This window comes from Tetranychus urticae, chromosome 2, assembly GCF_039701765.1.
Source record: "Tetranychus urticae isolate SD_2017Ah chromosome 2, NJAU_TeUrti_SD_1.0, whole genome shotgun sequence".
Taxonomy (NCBI): domain Eukaryota; kingdom Metazoa; phylum Arthropoda; class Arachnida; order Trombidiformes; family Tetranychidae; genus Tetranychus; species Tetranychus urticae.
The window spans coordinates 28,217,287-28,235,682 of NC_142959.1; the positions used below are offsets into that span (position 1 = coordinate 28,217,287).

At 31.2% G+C, this 18,396-nt stretch overlaps 1 protein-coding gene across 1 annotated transcript; it reads left to right on the forward strand.

Moving 5' to 3' along the window:
• The first annotated feature begins 5,489 nt into the window (after positions 1-5,489).
• On the forward strand, positions 5,490-15,390 carry LOC107360902 (uncharacterized). The gene is made up of 4 exons (XM_015927628.3): positions 5,490-6,589; positions 6,767-7,320; positions 12,207-12,486; positions 15,200-15,390. Exons 1-3 carry the CDS (start codon positions 5,743-5,745, stop codon positions 12,444-12,446), a joined length of 1,641 nt encoding a protein of 546 aa, XP_015783114.1. The 5' UTR covers positions 5,490-5,742; the 3' UTR covers positions 12,447-12,486; positions 15,200-15,390.
• The last annotated feature ends 3,006 nt before the right edge of the window (positions 15,391-18,396 follow it).

An 18,396-nucleotide genomic window follows, 5' to 3' on the forward strand; every position in this document is an offset into this window, starting at 1 on the left:
TCAAGTGCTTGTTCTTGGTGTAAAAAAAGCTGAAGAGAATGATGAAGATGATTAGGCGATGAAATAACGATGAGTCTAAATGTTTTCAATTGTTTTTCCTGTAACGTAACAAAATATAAAATAGTAATTTACTTGTCAAAATGGAAAGTATAATTAATGAGAAAAAGATGATTTACTCGTGAAGAGGCAAGATGAAGATGATGGTGATGATGCTTGATAAAGATGTTTGATGAAGAAGGTGAAGAAAGATTATCTGAAGAGATGTAAAGATTGAAATGATTATGAAAAATGGTTTGGCTCAGCTTATTTTTTTTTGCAGAAAATGAATTTTTCAGCTTCTCCGTAATTTTTCATTAATAAAGTTAACAAAAGGTTGTTGAAATAATTTGCGCGATTAAAGGTTAACTTGAGGATAAAAAAGCAGTTTAAAAATACAAGTTGAGCTAAATGAATCAAATTATGCAAATGGTGAAAATGATGAAAATGATGAAAAGAGAGAAGAGAAAGAAATAAAAGGCAGAAACTGGGAGGTAATAATAATGAAAAGGAGATGAAAGTAGAGGGTGGGAGGGTAAGTTGGGAGTGAATCTGTATAAATAGTCTTTTATGGTCAAGGATATTGGAAGCGAATCTAATTTAATAATAACATTATTCCTTGTTATTGAGTTAAACCAGGTAAATGACTTTTCAGTTGAAAAGCATTTAATTTTTGCTTCACTTTTTTCTTCAACAGATTTTTTCTCTCTTCTTCTTCCAACATTATCATAATCACTATTATATTTATTATATTCACACGGTTTCCAAGTGTACAAATATGATAATATAATAATTAGGGAATGAACGGCGAAAGAAGAGGAAAAAAAAGTAACTCAAAGAACCACAAATTGGCTTCTAATTAGAAACTGATTGTTGTCATTTATGCTTCAGGTAACAGCTTCTCATCAACTAATATGCAACATTTTTTCATTAAGTTATCATGATGATGATGATGATGATAATGATGATGGTTACATGGTTATTTAATGTTGAGCCATTTTCAACTCGTTTGAAACAAAGATCTATATGATAATGGAAGTTGATATTTTTGGGAAAAAAGTGATTTCCAGTTTAATAACAATCATAAGGATAATAATGAGCCTAATGCAAGTTGTTATGAGAAGAAATTATTTTTTTTTGGTAAACTTTGAATTTCGTTGAATGGTGAATGGTTCAATGAGCGTTATTGTTGAATATTAATTTGAGAAAAGGATTTAAGTCACACTTTTCTCACTTTTCACTTGATATGTAAATTACAAGTTATTAATTTCAAGACTGATGGTCAAGTTGAGAGGCAATCTGAATGTCAAATCCTTTTCATAAACTTGCATTTTCATTACAAAAACATTCAACTCCGACCGCAAATGGAAAGTTGAAAGTTGATATTTCCTGTAAAGGAAAAGATGAAGCTAAAGATGAAGATAAAGATGAGGATAAAGAAGCACAAAGGCTGTTCATTTGCTGTCTTCCGTTTACCTTGTTTGTATTGCGTTTTAGGTCAAGAGGAGCTTCGGTTAGAGCTTCTGTAAAGAGTCCAATTTTCCGTTCAATTGAACGGATTAACTGCTTAGCTTATTATTATCATTATTTAGCGATACTTAGTCAACTTGGTTGGTCAAAACGTAATTAACGAAATTGATTTTCATTGTGAATGCCTTTTCACTGAATCAAGTTGAGTCAATGTTTCCCTTCAATATTGTTATCATAATGTATATCAACATATCATTGACTATTCACCAAACCTAAACGATTAATAACAATGTTTATGTTACAGATTATTTCAATTCTCGAAAAGTAGTTAACAATTGAATAAACTAACCATTATTAACCTTTTGATTTGCACCTTTCATCAACTCTTTCCTTCACCGGTTTACCTGTTTACCTTTGTTTGTTTACTTTCTGCTTCATTCCGTCCAAATGGTTAACTTTGAAACATTGAAATCCTTTTGTTCCAGGTTAACCAAGCTTGAGACGAAACATTCATATCAATTACTTTTCACACCTTAACACCTCAACTTGTCAACATGTTGAAACATTTAAGAGATTAAAGGAAAGGGTTGATTCATTGTTACCTTTGGATTAGCAAATCTCGATTCAAAGGTCGATGAAAATTTCAACGCAAATCGACTTATCGAAATATTTTTTTCCTTCTTTTCTAACAATAATAATTCAAAATCTCATTGACAATGAGAATGGATAAAAAGAGCGAATAATCGATGTTCATGATTCATATTAGTAAATACAATATTCCATGAAATATTCCTTCAAATTTTCGATCTTTTCTCTTCTCTCTCCAAACTCGAACCATTCATTCATTGATTCATTTATTATTATTATTATTATTGCTTTTATTATTATCGATATTATTATTGTTACGTTTATTATTATATTATTGTTGTATAGTAAATGTAATATCTTTGGTCCATCATCATTGTCCAGCTGCTTTTGATAGTTTTTTATCCTCAAAATCATTTCATGTTCATTTTTCTCTTTTCTTTCCTTCTTTTCTCAATTTTATCATTTTTCTTGGAACTTTTCTTTTCCCTTCATTCTCATGAAAGAAAATCAGAGAATGAGAAAAAAAATCGAGAAGAAGAAAAAAATGAAGCAAAGAAAAGCAAACTTTTCACCTCAATTGCAAGTCAATGTAAACCTTGTACTAAATTGTCGAGAAAATCAAGTTTAAAAAGATATTAGAACTCGATTTAGTCGATAATTTTGTTGCTTCATCTTCATCATGAACCAATTTAAGATGGAAAATGAAAAGGCGTGAAAATGGATGAAACATTTTCTTCCCTTCACTCCAACCGTAAAATCAAACTTTTCTTCATTATTCCTGTAATTTCCTCACTTGATCAACTTTCCTTGTTAACCTTAAAGGTAATTGAAATAATTGATTATTATCTTTCATCTTTACCTTTTCAATTCATTGCCTTTCATCTTCATCATTTCCATTCTCATCATTCCCTTGTCGTCAACTCTTTAATTCATTCTGCTTCTTCCTCAATACCAATCAATCTCATCTTAACCTTAGCTGTAGTTGACACTGTTGAAGGAAGATGAAGAAGAGATGAAAAAAAGCAGAATGAGGTAAGGATGATAAAAATGAGAATGATGAGAATAATTATTCGACAACAATGGTTGTCGGTGAAAGGGAAAGATGAGGATGAAAAGTTGAGTGTTTAGTATTTACGAGACAATTAGCTTTTCATCCTTATCATCATCCAATATGAGAGGAAACTGATATGTCAAATAAACGTGACAATCCTCATTAAATTGAATCTCTTACATCATTAAGTTTCTCCTTTTCATTTCAACTTCAATTGTTATTGTCCTTTGCAAGGAAACAACGCAAACTAAAATAGTACTACAATAATAGTTATAATAACAATAATAATAAAAATAATCATAATCGTAATCGTAACAATAATAATAAAAAAAAGTGTAATTCAAAGGGTTTTGAAACAAAGAGAGAATCTAATAAACATAAATTGAATAAAAGTATTCATTAACAAGTTCATTTCAATGCAATGTGCAGCTTTTGTTTTTTAATCAAAATTTAACCTTAAAGGTTGGTCCATTAACTTAATTGTGCCGATTGTGATCTTTGTTCAGATCATTTTCAATTAAGGTCATGTTAAGAGTGATTATATCGATAATTATCGATTGTTTTTTTATTGTTAGTTAATTGAATCAGTGAAAACCTATTTACAAGGATTGAGATGATTATTTAAAAACTGTAAAATGTAAATTTAAAGTGTAAATGGATCGATATGTTTTGAGTTTATTTTACAAGTTTTGCTTTTCCCATTATGTTTGTACATTTATGATTGTATCATTGGTGGGTTAACAAGTCTAATAAAATCAGTTTGATCTTTCATTAATTATCTCAGTTGGATATAACAGCAACTTCGCTAACCATTAACAATTAGGCATGAATTCGAAGAGCTTGATTAATGTATTGAAATCGACGAATTTAAACAACAGAGTACAATTAAACAGAGTAAATGAGGTACAGATTTGGTTCGGTTTACTTTGATCGTCTGTAAATCTTTGAGAGTTTCAGAGTCTAGAGCCGGTGTAACTTTCCTTGACAGTTAGCTATAGTTACATTTGAAATTCTAAGAGATGTTGTTGATGTTAATTGTTATCTAAAACTGACTTCATTTGTTATTGATAATTTAATGAAACCCAAGATTTAGTGTCAATTTAGCTTTCAAAGTGTTTTAAAATATACACCCTGTAGCTCATCATGTTGGTTATCGTAATTATCTTGTTTACAAACGATAGATTAGAACTATCTTGACACGTTTTAAATTCGTTGAGTTGAATGTGGAAAGACACAGCAACTTGAGATAGAGCGTCAAAGTGCTGTTGAGATTTGCTGATTAGGCTGATTGATCGACTAATATTGAAATGTTGATAGATCGATGCAGCAATGATAGACACACTGAGCAAATTGACCGATCACTTCGGGGTCACACAATAGTTATTAGTTAAGTTACTGCAGTGATGCCAGAAATAGCATGAGGACTAATCGAATAAATCGAACGTCTCAAACACTATTTGAATAAAGTATTGAAATAATATTTCAAATTGAACACAAGCTCCATTCCTGAAGCTTTTTCATCATAAATTTCCAAATCGATAATAAGCATAATAAGCATCTTATCTCAATTTCATTCAATTTCATTAGATAATTTAATCTTACTTTTAGTTAACTTGAGAGCGAATTTCAATTTTTATCGATTGGGAGTTGCATTCATTCAGCCATGTTTCAGCAAACCTGCTCTACTTTTATCATTCATCATTCGAGAAAAAATTCAATTCATATTTTTTGCATGTTTCCATTATAACAAATTAATTTTTAAATTAAATTAATAAGTTTGATCCAAAATTAGAAGGCAAACTATTTTAAAAGTAATTTCCATTTTTCATTTTCTGTTCATGAGTTGATAATTTACCATTAATTTCTAGTCATGATTAATATTGAAATTGTTCAACATTTTACATTTTCATTAGTCAATTACAAGGATCCTTGTCTTGCCATTCTTGAATATCAATCTTGAACGATTACAATGTTTAATACTTGCAACTGTTTGGTTATTTAAAGTATTAGGTCAAATCAAATTAGTAAATTAATTCAATAATTAGTTAAAGATTAATTGATGTTAAACTGAGGTAAATAAACGGCAATTGATTGGATAAATTGAATTGGCGGCATAAAAGTAGCTGTTAAATAATGAATAATGTTCAAGTTAAGTGGATGTTGATCTGTTTTTCCTATACAAATAGGAGGTTCTTGTCTTGAAAAGGATGATGTCGGATGATAATCATCATGGGCGGAGATATGATGATGAAGTGATGAACCAATGAAATGAAGTTGAATGTCGGATAATTCAGGATGGAAACCTTTATCATCCTGATCATCATCATCATCTCTCTCTCCTAATCATCTCAATAAACAGTCAAACGGTTGTACACTTAATTTTATCAAGTTTAACCCAATATCCAAATGATGAACAAAAATGTTAACCAGTTTATTTAAAGTAAACTTCAATTGAACAACTCGTTACAAGTTTCATTAACCAACATTAACTGTTTAATAATAGATTAATAATAATGATTAGATTGTTCAACAATCAATTAAAGTGTAATTCCGTTAACTTGTTATGAGTGCCTCTGTGTCCTAACCTCACATTAACTATGGAGGATCGACCTGAAGAAGGTTTGTGTTCCAATGGAAGTAATTCATTGATTGCTCAAAGTGAATTAAATACTGATTCAATCAACACCAATACAATTAACACTTCAACAAGCGAAACTTGTATCGATAGTAAATCGTCGCGATTATCATTTAGCATAAGTCGACTACTTTCCAAGCCAACAACATCGGATATCCAAAGCTATGGTAAAGGCTCATCGATTGTCACTCAATCCAAATCATCACCTTCCATACCTTTAACGATAGCACCTTCGTCTTCACCTGCATCATCTTTGTCATCGTCTTCTTCATCTTCCTCTTCACCTTCCTCGCCCTTGTCAAGGATTGACGATTTTGCGAGAAATGGTAAAATTGAAGGTAATGTTAGTCCAATTTTATTTGGAAATAAATTGTCGCCAACTTTGATTACAGGGTTAAATCATTCAAATGGCAACAATCGGTCAACCTCAACAACACCTCCACCCACTCTGTCACCCTCTTCATCCTCTTCTTCATCTTCAGCTTTGCCACCTTCATCTTCAACGACAACAGCAATAACATCATCGTCAACCAGTGCACCGATTAACTCGTTGAGATTTGATGGTTCATTGAAAGGTTGTCCCGATAAAGATTTTGACAAATCTAGTAACCACTATGATAATGATAATTTAATGGCTTCCAATTTTTATCATCATTACATTACCGATGCTTTTAGTGATTCAATGTTGAGACTTCATGGTGTTCACCCTCACCATCATCCGCATCACCCTCATCTCTATCATCCTCATCCAATCACAAATGGAAATGATTCAAATTCAATTTCAAATCATCAGAGATCCTACCAATCCAGTAAGCCTTTCAACTTTTTTCAATCTTTTCCGTTCTTTCATTACTTTTCAGATTCTGATATTCAGTTATAAAAATATTATTTTGAGTTATGCTTTTGATAGACAACACTTATTTATATTTCATGTTTTCATAAAAAATTGAATTCTAAGTTTCTCTCAATTTTGTTTCTTTTTCAAGCCTATTCATCGGCAGTTGAACATAACCAGTTAATGAGACCAGCATTCAGTATAAGTCGACTTCTCTCGGCCAGTCGTAATGATTCAGTGTCCTCATCTTCATCGTCTTCAGTTTCCTCTTCAAACAACAACAACTCAAATGCCCCAAACAGCATTGCCAACAGCAACAACAACACTTTACTAAACAGCTTCAACCGATCGTCTTCAAGTTCAACTGCAACCTCAAAAGATATTGACCCTCGAACCTACACTAATCCAGTTCTCAGATCATCTCTTTTCACTGGATCACACCATGCTCACCACCATGCTCACCATCCACACCATCCTCATCACCATCACCACCATCATCATCCTCATCACAACAACCTGACCCTAGGCTATCCTCTAGCCTGGATGTCCAGTTCTCGAGGTAAACCTCGCCGTGGGATGATGAGACGAGCCGTCTTTTCAGATGCACAAAGACAAGGATTAGAGAAGAGATTTCAAGTTCAAAAGTACATCTCAAAGCCGGACAGAAAGAAATTGGCCGAAGAATTGGGTCTCAAAGATTCTCAGGTAAGAATTTCATTTCAAATGAATAAAACACTTTCCAACAAAATATTCTCAATGAAACTCTTTCGTAATGAAAATTTCCAACTAAAATATTCTGTTTTTCCCACCCAACCCAACTTCCCTGATTATTCAATATTTATATATATCAAGTCAGACTAGTTCCTTCATAAACTAAATCTGAGCGAATCTGACAGTTTCCATGATGCTGTTGTCAATGATTTGTAAAGAACTTCAGATTATTAGATTTTTGGCAAGAAAAGGCTGTTCTGTTGTTCATCAGACTATTATCATGTTTTCACACCGAGCAACTCTCATAACGTACTTGAGTCGAGATAACAAATCGCATTTAAACCAACCTTTTACTCCTCCTCATGATCATCATGATCTTGATGATTATCTTGATAATCTTGATGTTCATTCAATAACATGATCATTATTGTCGAGCCAAAGTCAAATTGATTAATTATTCTCCATCAAAGTCGACTTTGAATAAAATTGAAAAGTCAACAAATAGTAAAATGAACCTTTTCTCATTAAAATGATAAACACCTTCAATATCAATATTTTCATTCCAATCGTCAGTTTCAAAGTAAACAGAATCTTGAATGGAAAAGAATGCAAAAGAATGAAAAATGGCGAAACAAACTTATGATAAACATGATGGATCATGATTAAAGTGGGATGAAAAGAAGAAAATTATTCATTCAAATTATTTCCATTTCCATTGAAATTGCCTCTCAATGAATAAGTAAAGTACAAGCGAAGGAAAACATTGAAAAGAAATCATTTTTTTCCATTCAATCCTTTCCATTGTTATTGAAGGAAATCCGAAAAGTTCCAAATTTGACAACAATAATGATAATATTAATAAAACATGGAACAAGGCAAAACCAGAATTCATATTTATTACCTGAATCTGATTTAAAGGAAACACGAAAACAGAAGTAAATAAGGTAACCATGAATTTTTTAGGCCAAAAAATGGAATCCAAATTTTCCATTTTCTGAATTCATTCAACAGTTAATTGATTCAATTACACAATTTACAATCAATCGCAATTGCAATCAACAGTCACGCCCAATCGATTTCAAGTTTAGACAAAATTCAAGGTTCAAGATGAGATGTGAATCAAGAGATGATTATCATGATTTGCTTACGGCTGCAATTAATTTGCAAATTGATTGAGTCGGTTAATTGGTTCGATTGATTTGGATTTAATTTAAAGAATTAATTATTAACTTTTTTCCAATTCGCATTCATTTTTCATGAAGCTTAGGGAACTTTTGCATTTCGATTTTCAGTGAAAATAAATTATGAAATTTTCTGTTGCTAATCATGATTATCTCTATTCATTGCATGGGATTGTAATTCAAGTTTTTTGTTTGTTTTTATTGTGTTTCAATCAAATTAACTATTAAAGGCTGAGCAAAGACTTAATTACAGGTTGAATGAGACAGTTAATTTGGACACTTTTGAATAAATTAATGATTGGTTTCATTGAAAGGTTAAAGTGACTCTTTCTTTTGCATCCCATCATCATCCTTGTCATCATTATTGTTTAATAAAACTAATGAAACCAATTAAAAGGCAAATAGCTTGAGGTTAAATTAATTATTAATTAGGACGGCAACTAGATAATATAAATTAAAAATGTTATTAAACTGCTGAAAGACTTTTGTGAGGGCAGAAAATTGTTCATCTGATAGTTGAGTGATTATAAGACGTTAGTATGGACAAGTCCTGGACAAGAAGTCAATCGATAAGGAAAAATGTGTACAAGTTTAGTCAATTTGCTCAGTTTTTATTGGAAAATAATTGCACCTAATTTAGTGTCTAATTTGTTTATTTGGTTTTGACTTATTGCATTACCTCGAACAACCTTTTGGCATCTAATTTGCTGCCCAATTCAGAGTTTTATTTTTAGTGATATTGACTCAAATCTTCTGTTAGCAGTTTATTGTTGAATGAGATGAAACGATTATCTTATGTTATGCTCATTATGCAGAAGACTTGTTCAAGTTGTGATGTTGGTTATGTCTTCTGGGACTCGATGTCCGTACCAAAGCAAATTATTGTTGACTTAATTCATTGATTTCGTCTTGCATTTTGTTAGTACGGGCATTGTGTCTCAGTACGGACACTTACATAATGTTATTTTGCAAGAATTGGACTAACTTTACTATTAAGAAGGAAAGATGTGACAGCTTTAACATGTAACATTTGATCGAATAGATGGGCAGAGTTTCGTGAAGCATTAGAGCTTCTTATTGTTGCTATTTTGCAACAAATATCTAATGAATAATTCACATGTCCTTTAGAGGTCAAATAACAAAGTGACCTTGATAGACCTTGAAAGTTATAATTACAGTTCATGATTCAAATAACGCAAGTCTTCGATTAATGTGCAAGACCTTTGGACCAACAATTCCTGGGTGAAGTAATTCCAGCAAATCGGCATAAAAGATGAAAAATGCAAGTATGAATAAGAATAAAAGTTAAAAATCGATTTGCTATTCCATAAGATTAAGTGCAATAACAGCCTCTAATCTCAACACTTTTTTTTATTTTCATCGCCTTCAAGCTTTTATTTTCTAGGTTTTCTTTCATCTTTTCACTGTCTTTATCTTTTGAGTAAACTGTACATGTTAGTTAATAGTGTTAATTAACTTGTAATGTGAGATGCTAAGACAGGTGAAGTAGTCACCTTGAAATCCTGCAATACCGAAGTCTTTAAAATCCTTATCTCGAGAAGCAACAAAAGCTCGTGATTCCTGAGTTTTTTGCATTTAAATCAGAGACTTTGTCTAAAGTTAAATGAATGCAATTTAAACACTAATTAAGGCAACATTTGTATCCATCGTAACTTTGCCGTAATAATCGAAAAAATCGAGTTTGAAATAAAATTTGTTGAAGTTTGAAGATGAAAACAGAAAGAAATAAAAAGGCAAAAAAAAGCAAATGGTTGAACCCATGAACATTTTGAGCATCAAATTATCACAAACATTCCTCAAACTTAATCCTGAAAAGGGCAACACCAAATGAGTGAAACACTGAAAAGCCAATCGAGTTAACAGTGTTAATAAAAGCTAGTTTGTTGAAAAGCTTTTATCAATCATCAACATCATTAGTACAACAATCATAAATGGGTAAATGCTGTTGCCACTGCTTCCCTCACCAAATATCGTGTAACACAACAAAAGCATTTTCACTTAGCCAACCTCCAAAAGTCTGCCTTTTCAAGGCAACAATTGCGCACAAAATCACTTTTGCCCACAAAACAAACTATAATATTAATAAAATTAATACCAAGTTGAGTCAAAAAAGGGTTCGTCCTTTGAAGTTTATCGGTAAACATGGCGCAAACCCTCCCATTAACTGGTTCATTTAAAATCAATCTTCAAGCCAAAAAGGTTAAAACAGACTTTTAATAGTGAAACAAAAAGGAAAAGTAAAAACAAAAAAAATGAAATGAAAAGGCAAACTTGCATGAAGCAAATTAAGTTGTTTGCATGAATGTTACAGATTAATCTTAATCATCATTATATTCATTATCACAATCAACTGAAACAAGTAGCAAAAGTACATTTCCAATGTTAATACAATTGGCTAAACACTTGGAAATGTTAAACAAATTAAAAGTCAATTAAATGTTTCCTTTTCCTCAACAATTGTTGACCAGTTAAACATGATTGATAAATGAACATGAAATGAAGATTTAAAGATGAAGATACAAATGATACTTTTGTGTTGCCCAAACTGATTGTACAAATTGAGACAAATTGTGAGAAACTGATACTGATACTTTAACAATGATTTATGCATGTTGATGCTGTTCACCTTCAACCCAATCATCAACCTCATCAAGTTAGTAGTAACATGTTCCCTAACGTGACTTGCGGCCTTAACACGCATTCCGTGGCTGGTGCTAAATGCACTTTAAATGAGGCCCAATGATAACTGAACCTCTTACCTATTATTATTATGATTATTAAATGATATTTAAAGAGCAAATTTAACAAGATGGAAACAAGGTAAAACAAATATCATCATCATAAATGATAAAAGTGCTCACCTTAAATTTTCATCCATTTTCATGTTTCATCAATCGTTACTATTAAATTGAACCTTGCCATTATTATTATCATTATCATTGATCAAAGAAAAGATTTTTTTTTTCTTCTATTTATTTTTTTCTGCCTTTTCCATCCTCGCCATCATTTTAACCAACTATCTTTTGAATTTGATTTAGTTTTTAGCTTTTATGGTTCTCATCACCAATCAAGGTGATGAGAGTTAAATGATGATGATGATAAATCATGTTTCCTTGTTTACCTTTCTTCCCAATGACAAAGCCTTTCAAGACATTAACATATCATTTCACATTAATATCATTTGGGAAAAACATCTCAATTTATTTGGTTCGCTGCGATTATCATGATAATTTAGATGAGATTAGATGATTTCTGGGTTGGGCCATTCTCCTCCCCATCATCTTCTCATCTTCTCATCACCTTCTTCTCTCAACTTATTTTCAAAGCATTTGTTTAATATTCTTGTTCAGGTCAAATCGTTTTAAGGGTCATAAAATTATTATCACTATAATCATCGTTATCATCATCATCAATAGTTGAACATTCATTTCATTTTCAAATAAACTCATCTCAACCGTTCCCTGAAACCATTCAATTAACATTTTAATTGAATCAAATTCTTGCATCTTCGAGATTCACAGAAATTTTTCTTTCTTCTCTTCTTCACAATAGTTATTATGCATGATAAAGTTGATTTAAAAATCTATGAATATTGATTGGAAAAGAGTCGATGAATTTTGCTCTTTTGTTTGAGTAAAGGTTTTTTCATAATTTTGCATTATTTTTGTATCTTTTCAGGTTAAAATTTGGTTCCAAAATCGTCGAATGAAATGGCGAAATTCTAAGGAAAGAGAATTGTTATCTCATGGTGGATCTCGTGAGCAAACATTGCCGACCAAAAATAATCCCAATCCTGATTTGACTGATGTAGGAGTCAATGAGAAGTCTTCCAGTAAATCTTCATCTTCCCTGTCAACAAGCAGTAAAACATCGAAGGATAAAAACTTGATAAATAGGTTTAAAGTTGAGGATGGCTAAAGGTGATTCAAGATTATCAGATTAATAAAGCGATTCAAAGGTAAATACTTTTGTCAACATTTAATTCGGAAATGAGCTTCATGAAACACTGATAACTTCGCTCTGAACAAAAACGAAAAAATATTTTTTACCAAATTCTAAAGACATCCATTTCTTCTTTAAAATTACATTATTTCTCGATTTCAATGAATCGAACTGAGAAAAATGATTATTTCTGATAAACACAAATGCATCTTTTGATCATTGAAAAGAAGTTGAAAGTTTCGATTAAATCTCTTCGAAATGAATCTTCGGCTGCTTCGAATGAGAAAAGATTGAAAATTTGAATTAAAATGGAAAATGAATTGACCATGAAAAGATGAATAAATTTGAGACTAGAATAGAGATTAGCAGTGGATTAATGGAAAAAAATTTGTGAAGTTGATGTGGTTTTATGCACAAATGGATGCACAAAGGCAACAATAGATGATGATAAAATGATGATCATCACGTGTCTGCACTTGAAGAGAAAACAGATTTCGATGAAATGATGAATTAATTGATTCCCACAATGATCATCTTTCATCATAATTTTGCATCAATTTTTTTTCCATTTTGTTCCAAGTTAATATCACCTTTTTTTGACACAAATTAATAGGAAAACTAAACGACTTTCATGTGACTTTATAAGGAAACATTGTTCTATATATGCGAAAATGTCTTTTGTCTTATCAACTTTTCTTTTCCTTTTTTTCTGCTCAGCCTTTTTCCTTCTTCTTCTTCTTTCATGGTAAACACATTCTTTCCAATATGTTTCATATTCTGATGTAGACAAGTAATATGAGGTGTTGTCAGTGAGGCAAACAAAATCAATATCATATTATAGTGATAATAATAATACTAATAATGATAATAAAAAAATTGATATAATATGAAAGGAAAGTTTCTTTTGATGAACAAGAAGAAACAAACAAAAAAGCCTTTTCTCCTTTCATTAAACTGTTTCATTCACACTTTTATTAACAATTTACCCGACCAATCAATTGCCAGTTGAACAATCATTTGCTCAGTCAAATATGCTTCTCTTCATCATCATCATGAGGATCATATTTTTCACGCTATTTTATTCAATTTCTTCCTTCTCTTATTGCTTTCACCATTTACCATTCAGCCTTTTTTTATACCATTTATACCATGATAATGTTCATGATTGTATTAGTTGAAATTACATAGGAAATTGAAATATTTTCTCAATATTCAGTTGGCATTAAATAACAAATGGATTCAAGTGGAAATGGGCTTCAAAATTGCATCAAAATCATTTCACTTTCAATCCAAGTAAAGATAAATCAAATCATTAAAGCTTTATTATTATCGATTGAAAAAATAGATTTATCAGTTCGAAATAAGCTAATGAATACATCGTTAGTCATTGGTCGTTAGGTTGATGAACAATGATTTGTTGATTGCCTTTGATTGGTTCAATAAAAGTTAAGTGTTCAATTGATAGTTATTGATGATTATCTTTGTTAATTTGTGGTCGATTTGGATTCCTAATTGAATTGCAATTAAATCGAACCTTCTTTTGATTTCTCAATGTCGATTGTTGATGTAAAATTTGAGTAACATTACTGTTGACCTCATGTATTGCAAGTACTCAGCTTTTAGTTTACCTCTGTTATGAACTGTACAAGTGTGTTGACAGGTTGATTGTGTCGATTGGTTTAGATTTATTACATTTTAATCAATTTCTAGGCTCAAAGGCTCAATGTTATTTTCCAGTTGATTTCATTTAGTTTGCAAGTTTTGCAGAAAAAAGTTACTTTTTTTCATGTATAAATATGTTTCCAGATCAGTAAGTTGTTTCAACTTTCAAATTGTGGCGACTCAATCATGGTCAAAACAATCAACAACAAGCTTACGGGCAAACAAAATAGGTCCAGCATAAAGAAATGCCATAAAGTACAACAACAAGAGCGAGAAAAAAAAGAGCAAAAAGTTGATTCCTTTTACAATCTTTTCAACTTTTCTGCTTTACTTACCCTTACCATTGACCTTAAACTCAAGCCAAGGGTGAAACCCTCTAGGTTTGCCTTTGCATTGAGTCGATCTGTTTGTGGACACAAAAGTGAATGACAAGTTTCAATGAAAAGGCCAAAAGGTAACCACATTTCCACTTGAAATGTGCATTTACCTTTTCATCTCATCAGCTTCTTTTCTTGCTTTTCAAATATTCTTTTAATTTTTGTTATTACCTTCAAATTAAGTGCTATTCAAATTATTAATAGCCATTATTATTATAAGGATGATGATGATGATAACATTATAACATCAATGAAAGGCTAGGAGTTGATGGAGCCTAGAAGATGAAGAAGAGGCAAAGACTAAGGTGGAAACTTGTACCTTTAGGCTAAATCATTTGTTAATTGAGACGTTTTCATGTTGCTCAAGAAGCTAAAAGATTAACAATATAATATCAAATTAATCTTCTGTTAATGTTATTCTGAGGAGTGAAAATATTAATAATAACATGTAAACAAACGATGACAATGAGAGTGTAATTGATACAGCATGAAACTATTCAAGGCTCAATCTCAATAAAAGAATCAGTTTTCAATTACGATTTAAATTGTTTGTCAAATTGATTGGCAAAAAGATGCCAATTGAAATAAATGTTATCAACTGTTGAAATAAACTCATTTCCAAATGAAAAAAAGCGAACAAATTTTCAAATTTTTTCTACTTTTCTGATTCCATTTTATTTTCTATTCCAGGTTACAATGGATTATTGAACAAGTATAATTATTGGATAAAATTGTGAATCGAATTGAAACTTTTCCTTGTCTCGGCCACAAAATGTATTATAAAATCGTCTCGAAAAGCTATCAATTTGTAAATTAAATATTGTATAAAAAGTTATTTATTGAAAGGAAAACAATTAAAAATTGTAAAATAAAAGTGATTCAAACTAAAAGTTTAATCATTTCAGGTAAAAACAATTGTTCTTGATAATCAATTATTCAATTTTTTCTCATTACTTCTCGCCATGAAATTGCCATCCAATCTCTTCACACCAATTCGATATTCAAAGCGATTTTCAATCGACACACAAATCCAAACTCGAACCTCAAATCTTATCCCAACTCACCTCAGATCTCAAGCTTAGAATTCCATAAAATTTAAGAAATTTCGATTTTGATCCACTTCCATTTCAACCTTTGATTGATTCTTACAAGGGAAGTGCCTTTGCTGGTACGATCATTTTCAATTTTTTTCGGTCTTATATTGTAGAGGGCAAAAAATAATTAGACACGTATTTTTGCTTTTGTTTCGCTAGTGCGCGGTTATTGATATTTAAGCACTTTTAAGCGAGGATATTGCATTGAAATCTATTGGAGTTACTGAAAAATGATTTACAATTTTCATTTAGAGATTTGCATTTTCTGCTTTTCATCTGTTTTATGTACTTCTCAGTGGCTGTAGTGCATTACTATCTTTAATAAAAAGTGCCTGAATATCATTAACCGCGCACTAGCGAAACAAAAGCAAAAATACGTGTCTAATTATTTTTTGCCCTCTACAATATAAGACCGAAAAAAATTGAAAATGATCGTACCAGCAAAGGCACTTCCCTTGTTAGTTTGTTTCACATTTTAATTTCCAATCGAATGGCAAAAGAGCGCAAAATGCGAAAAAAACGAAGGAAAGTGGAAAATGAAAACTTAACAGATTCGTATTGAAAAGCATTTAAAATGTGTCTACAAATCGTTTTATGAGTAAATTGAAAGGTTTAATATTTTCAACTGATCAAACCAAATAGCGAATATTTAAATTGAATTTTGATCCGTGAAATTGAAAACTTCCTGATCAGTGGAACCCAATTGTAAGCTTATGTTAACTCGACTCCATTGAATGCGGACAAAATTTAAGCTCACCTTGCCTTTAACACAAGAAAAGTGAAAAAAAACAAACATTCACTTTGATGTCTTTATTATGATAAAAGGCTGACCATGGTAATGGTATGATGAGATTAAAAAAGTCAACCGAGAGAGTGAAATGTTGCAGCTTGTAAAAAGGAGATTGTCTTGCCTTGGGTTTACCATTGAAGGTGATCCAAGGCTAATCATCCTTCAACCTCATCATTCTCATCATTCCGATCACCATTAAACCTCAACATCTTTACACTGTTGTTGCCCCCAGCACATTGAAAGACCCATTATCTTGTTGACGGCAAAACACGGAAAATTGTTTTTTTAGACTTTTCTTTCATCGTTTATAAACAAGAGTTGAAAATCAATTTGAACCATTTTTTAAGGCCAAACCATTCACTAACAAGCGAATCTAATCTGAATCGATCAATTGAAATGTAAACCGGCTATTATCACGATTAATAATGATGATAATAATGATATTAAAAGGTCAACTGAGCAAAGGCAAAAGAGAAGCGCAAAAAAGAGGTTTTTTTACTTTTGTCAACCATTTGATTCCAAGGTGTTGAGAAGCGCCTTTTGCCATTGAAAACGCGAAAAAAACGTTAAATCGTTTTTTGTCATGTCAACGTTTCAATCAATTTCTCAGGCGAAACTAAATGCCGTTTCCTTTGCCTTCAACATTGACTGTGAATGTGCCAATGAATTTCATTATCAGTTGATCAATAATTTGCCATTTAATAGCTTGTAACAATGTAACTGAATCTCATCTCGAACTCGCAATCGATAACTTTATCTATCCTTTAAAACCTATAAGAACATTTTTTGGGTGAAAAAAAGTGGTTAAACTGGGAGTGAGTGGCGATAAGTTAAACTGATTGAATCAAGTTAAAGATGAGATGATCTTATCATGATAATGATGATGAGAAAAGGAAAAGATGAAGAATTAGGAATTCTTTTTACATTATTGTCTAATGTTTAATCCCATATAAATGGAAATGACCGTCAGCTGGTAAAGACATACATGAAGGAAAACTCATTCAAGAGCTTTTATCATCTTCTTTCTCATCCTCATCAATATCGCAACAAACTTTACTCTCTTTTGTTCATTCACATCTTTCCCCATGAAACATGATTCACACAACATTCACAATCTTTATTAACACTAAACTCATCATCATCATGATTAGCATCTTTATTGATATTAACCTTTTCTTCCTCAATTGGCAACATTCAGTCAACAGTTGAATTTGTTCACCACAAAAACCACATTCGAAAACAAAAAAAGGTTGTTCCATGATAATCAATGATAATGATGATTATGGTGATAAAATGTTTTCTCCTCTTTTCATCTTTACTTTCAATTTTATTCAATTTTTTAGTTTTCTTTTTCATTTATTTCACTATTGTTTGTGTCAAGAAAAGTGTCTTTTGAAAAGTATAAATATGATGCGAATGATGATGATGGTGATGATGATGATTATGATGATTATGATGATGGGTTATGAAAAAAGATGAAGGAGAAGGAGAAGGAACAAAAAGGGGAAGAAAATGAATTATTCTCTGTTGCCGAATGGAAAATGTTTTTTTCCCTGTTGTTTTATTCATATTTTCGTCCATGAAACAGATGCATTTGATGGTTTTTATCTTTACTTCAACCAGAAGCAACAAAGGCAAAAAAACTGAAACACTATTAATTGAATGCTCATAAAAAGTTTTGCCCTTCAAAAGGAAAGAAAAGTGTTTTACTTTTTTTACGTTTTTACTCCTATTTTTGTTTCCTCATCTTTTCATCTTCTCCCTCTTCATCCCTCATCTTCATCCTATTGATATTTGAAGGACCCAAAAAGTAACTATAAGCAAAACGATTACTTTTAAATCAAATTTTCCAACATTTCAATTCAAGTCTTGCATTATCGGTTCATCATCATGACCTTTTCAGGTTTACTTTAATCTTTGGATTCGCACTCATTTTCATCGAATTTTCAAAATTTAACTTTCGATATTTTTTCTGGCTTTTTGATAAATCTTGAACTGATTGA

Excerpts from the sequence above, each read along its gene's own strand:
- LOC107360902 (XM_015927628.3), top strand. The coding sequence starts at position 5,743 with ATGGAGGATCGACCTGAAGAAGGTTTGTGTTCCAATGGAAGTAATTCA. Across the intron at positions 6,590-6,766 it reads TCAGAGATCCTACCAATCCA|CCTATTCATCGGCAGTTGAA; the intron begins GTAAGCCTTTCA and ends TTCTTTTTCAAG. Across the intron at positions 7,321-12,206 it reads TGGGTCTCAAAGATTCTCAG|GTTAAAATTTGGTTCCAAAA; the intron begins GTAAGAATTTCA and ends GTATCTTTTCAG.